The sequence below is a fragment of the Nannobrachium achirus genome (genome assembly GCF_963921795.1).
Source record: "Nannobrachium achirus genome assembly, chromosome: 9".
NCBI lineage: Eukaryota > Metazoa > Chordata > Actinopteri > Myctophiformes > Myctophidae > Nannobrachium > Nannobrachium achirus.
In genome coordinates this window covers 25,107,776-25,112,492 of record NC_137818.1, presented here as the reverse complement: position 1 = coordinate 25,112,492, position 4,717 = coordinate 25,107,776, and the positions used below count along the sequence as shown (strand labels likewise).

The 4,717-nt window shown below is 41.7% G+C and overlaps 1 protein-coding gene across 1 annotated transcript; it reads left to right on the top strand.

Annotated features, from left to right (window-relative positions):
• Nucleotides 1–1,204: 1,204 nt before the first annotated feature.
• ndufa4l2a (NDUFA4 mitochondrial complex associated like 2a) lies at nt 1,205–3,806 on the top strand (the record flags this gene model as incomplete). Its single annotated transcript, XM_080733121.1, has 4 exons — nt 1,205–1,249; nt 2,498–2,583; nt 3,187–3,247; nt 3,750–3,806. The coding sequence occupies 4 exons, from the start codon at nt 1,205–1,207 to the stop codon at nt 3,804–3,806; spliced, it is 249 nt and encodes an 82-aa protein (XP_080589247.1).
• Between the last annotated feature and the right edge of the window lie 911 nt (nt 3,807–4,717).

Genomic DNA, 4,717 nt, shown 5'->3' with positions numbered 1-4,717 from the left:
ATCTGTGTATAATATATACCATGTTCTGTTTGGCCCTTGTTTGTTTGTTGTACTACAGTATGTGATTACCCTTAAACTTATATTGCTACTTCTCCCTTTTTTTCCCAGGACACTTGTATTTTCTGTTTGAAATTGTAGTACCTTCATTTACATAATTTCTTCAGAAACAAAAATGGGGTTTGTGTCCCTGAGATCAGTAATAGATCAACAGGAAATAGTATTGGGGGGGAAAGGTAGCAGAAAACATACTGAGGCCTGGACCTGGCTCCCATTCAATTGATTGATTGAGAGAGAGAGAGAGAGAGAGTGAGTGTGTGTGTGTGTGTGTGTGTGTGTGTGTGTGTGTGTGTGTGTGTGTGTGTGTGTGTGTGTGTGTGTGTGTGTGTGTGCGTGCGTGCGTGCGTGCGTGCGTGCGTGCGTGCGTGCGTGCGTGCGTGCGTGCGTGCGTGCGTGAAGGGGTGTTAAGAATTATGGAAAAAAATACATATGTACAAAAACCTCTGGTTATGAAAGGATGAGGCTATTTATCCCATTGACCTTACATTTGGTATATTTAAAACCTCCATTCACTCACAGTGAACCAGGAAGTGTTGTAGTTGATATCTCTGTTATTAAAGCTGTCCATACACTAGGATAACCCTCAGCTTTCAGGGACAAACAAAGTCCTGTTTTTTATAATGGCCTTGGACAGAATGTTTGTATGCTTTTCCACTTCCTCCTATCATCTCCCAAAGGGAAAGATGACTCCACTTGACTGAGGGGAAATGAGCTTCTTGGAGCCCAGGACTTTACATAACTTGTATATTGTGTTATTGCCTACTACAGTATATGGATGGAGTCAGGGGTGTCGCGGAGCTTGTATATCTGCTATTTTTCAATAGCTAAAGTATAAAATAGTCCCCTCCACATTGGGCCCTAGTAACTCAGTGCCTCAGTACTCCCCCCCCCCCCCCTTGTGACGCCCCTGGATGGAGTAAACTGTAGGGATTAGATGCAAATGACCTCCCTGCTCCTCCTTTCTCCCTCTCATCCTTTTCTCCCTCCTTCGTTCTTTCCCTGCCTCCTCCTCTCCCTCCTCCTCTTGTGTTGTGGGTCCCTCCAGCACAGAAACAGACAGCAACAGGTCTAATCCTGGAGCCGACCTGAGACTTTTGAGTGGTGAATGGTGATGACACAGGGTATGAACAAAATCCAGCCTGGAACAATGTTCTTCCGGAGAGCATTAGCGCATGCTAAAAAGCACCCTGGCGTAAGTAGTTTGCTGTTGTCTTGAGAATGGCAATAGCTTATTTTCTTTCTTGAAATTATGTTTTATGTCACCTACTGTATGTACTGACAGGTGTTTACATATTTATGTAAAAAACATAGGGCTTTCTTTTGTCCAATCAGTATTTGGACAGCTCCAGGGTGCCATACAGTGATTTTACTCATGCAGGGGCACATGAATGCAAACCAAACAAATTGGTTGTGCATTTGATTTAGCCGACCTAACATGTATAGGCTATGCAAGTAATTTAAAAGTTAATTTAATGACTGTTATGTGGAGCAGTTTGCTATATTGGCTTGTACCAACTTTGCAGGATGATGTCCAGAAGTCAAATCGTGTGTATGCCTATAGGAATAATCTAATCGTGATTCATATTGTGATTCCATGTACATTACTCACTCAGAAAGTAAAATGTGCTGTGCCAAATTAGACCTATGATGTATTAAAAAAGAAACCTATGATTGACAGTTATAAATATTAGTAGAACTAAATATTTGTGTTTTTTATTCAAAGTTAGAATTAGGAAAAGTTAAAAGTTTATGAACATTTTATTTCACATCATATTCCATTGGACATGTAGATACAGTAATACCAGTGAAACCACATACACACATGTCAAATCCTTTTAAAACACCTTTTTCTGGCCTACGAAACCACGTTTGTTGTTGTTTTAATGAATGGTTATTGCACTCAAACAAGCATGCATGTTAAAGTGATGAAGTGTGGTGAGTATCGGTGTTGAAGCAGAAGTGTCTTCAAAAAGCTGTGTGTTAAAAGCCTTCCTCGCTCAGCCACATGTACAGGAGCAGGGTGAATCCCTGGCAGTGGAAATATAATGCTCATCCTTATTGAACACAAGAGTTGGCTTTTTGTCTTAGCTCAGCCAGTGGTGCAGCCATGCTGTCAGCCAGGCACAGCAGGGCTCATGGTTTTAAAACTGCAGAAGGCTCACACTTTGAGAGGAAGATGAGTCCATGAATTGCTCTTGTCACAAGTACTCATTTCCTGTTCCATGGTAGACAGGTAGTGGTAGTGCTCTCTTTAAAGTGCCTTACTAGCAGAACATAATAATTAGTTCCTTTGCTTTTGTTGTTGTTGCATTATTCCAACAAATTGTTTATTATACGCAGCAACCAATGTGAAATGATAGATAGTCGTGGAGATTAAAACTGTTATTTGTACTCTCTATGCACACTGACTCCTCTATTCCTTTCTCTCTCGCTCCTCTAGCTCGTCCCCCAGTTCTTCTTCATCTGTCTGGGACTGGGTGGGGCCTCTCTGTATCTTATCCGACTGGCCATGGGGCCATATGTAACGTAAGGCTGCTCACTCATACTCTTTTATCCTGTTCTTAGTTCATGTTGTACCCACTAAGGAGCCTCAAGTCACATTTCATCCACATCTCATCCTTAACCTTTGATGTGATTATCATAATCGTAATTGACAGATGAGCAATGTAGGGTTTAAGCTAAACTGGAATGGATTATTAAAAAAACCTGTATTTTCATCCCAAGCAATGTGATTGGTTGAAGGCACGCTCCAGCTGTGCTCATAATTGCTGTAAGGCAGTGAGCTGTGCTTTATTGGCTTATATGACAGATCATGTATGATCATGATTGATGATTGGCAATACTTCATGAGAAATATTTTTAAGCACATATACGTAAGCATGACAGTGTTGCACAAAAATAGAGAAATTAGAACATTTTCATTAGATTGTGATGTGATGTGGACTTGTCGCCCGTAGGTTTTTTATATTTCTTAAACAAAAATGTATAGTGAAGGCTTTTCAGACACTATACACATATCTTTGAACACAAAAGTTATGACAAAGGCGTGTGCCTTTGCATGTGTGAACAAGTATACTTATACTGTATAGTATATCAATTTACAGTATATTTATCTGCACCTGTGTGTAGGTGGAACAAAACCAGCAATCCTGAGCCCTGGAATAAGCTTGACCCTACCTACCAGTACAAGGTGCAGTAATGACAACACACACACACACATACACACGCACACAAGCGCGCACGCACGCACGCACGCACGCACGCACGCACGCACGCACGCACGCACGCACGCACGCACGCACGCATACTCAACATCCAGGAATCGAATCCTGGTCTCCCGTGTGGAAAGCCAACATCTTAACCACTAGCCTAAATAAAAAGTGAACTTTTAAATGAATTCCGTCCTGTGCAAATTCCGGTCGCTTTTTGCCCTTAGGCGTCCCACTGATTAAGTATGGTTACAATTTGTGAACGACAGGCTTTGACAGGGTGGGAAATCGGAAGGGACGTAGCGTCGTAGCCTATAGTAAAACCCTGCTAAAAAAAAGAAAAACAAACAAACAAAAAAAACACTGAAAGAGGGAGACTGTGAGTGTGTTTTTTAACCATATTTCAGACAAACACCGCAGGTGCAAAGGCACCATTTTGTGATGCTGACAGAAACACATATCTGCCTTCTTCTCTGTTATCAGTTTCTGGCTATCAACATGGACTACAAGAAGCTGAAGAAGGACAGACCAGACTTCTGACAACCTGCAGAAAAACCTCTTTTCTGTTTACTGCTGTTTTCTATAGAGTTTTGGAGTGGTACTCCTGGAACAGGAGCTATAGCTCCAACATCTGGCTTTTTCCGGTCTAAAACCCATGGGAAAAACATGTTCAAAAATGTCCAGGGCTTAAGTAACCTGAAGCGTGGCCTACATCTGGCCTAGATATGGCCTACATCTGGCCTACATCTGGCTTAGATATGGCCTACATCTGGCTTAGATGTGATCTACATCTGGCTTAGATGTGGCCTACATCTGGCTTAGATGTGGACTACATCTGGCTTAGATTTGACCTACATCTGGCTTAGATTTGATCTACATCTGGCTTAGATATGGCCTACATCTGACCTAAATATGGCCTACATCTGGCTTAGATATGGCCGACATCTGGCTTAGATATGGCCTACATCTGACCTAGATATGGCCTACATCTGGCTTAGATATGGCCGACATCTGGCTTAGATATGGCCTACATCTGGCCTAGATATGGCCTACATCTTAGCACCGTTTTTGTTGTACGCACAGAGTCCCATTTGCCCAAGCTTTGCAGAATGCACTGTGTCTTAATGTCTTAATGCTTTGTGTAAAGCACTTTGAATTGCCTTGTTGTTGCCTTGTTATATAATTAAATGTAATAAACCTGAGTGGATTCACTGTCAAGTCCTCTGTGTCGAGTGTCCCATCATTGGCCATGGAGGACCAAGAATGTGTACACCACATGATTTCTCTCACAAATTTCTCACTGATGCAGTTTTAGGTTCAAATTAAGACTTACTGTACACTGTAAAATCCAGAGAAGCAGTGCTCTTTCGAGCACAGGTTTTGTTTTGAACTTCCAGGCCACTGTATAAATCCTTTTTATTTATTTTTTGCTCCTAACATCCAGGTATTGT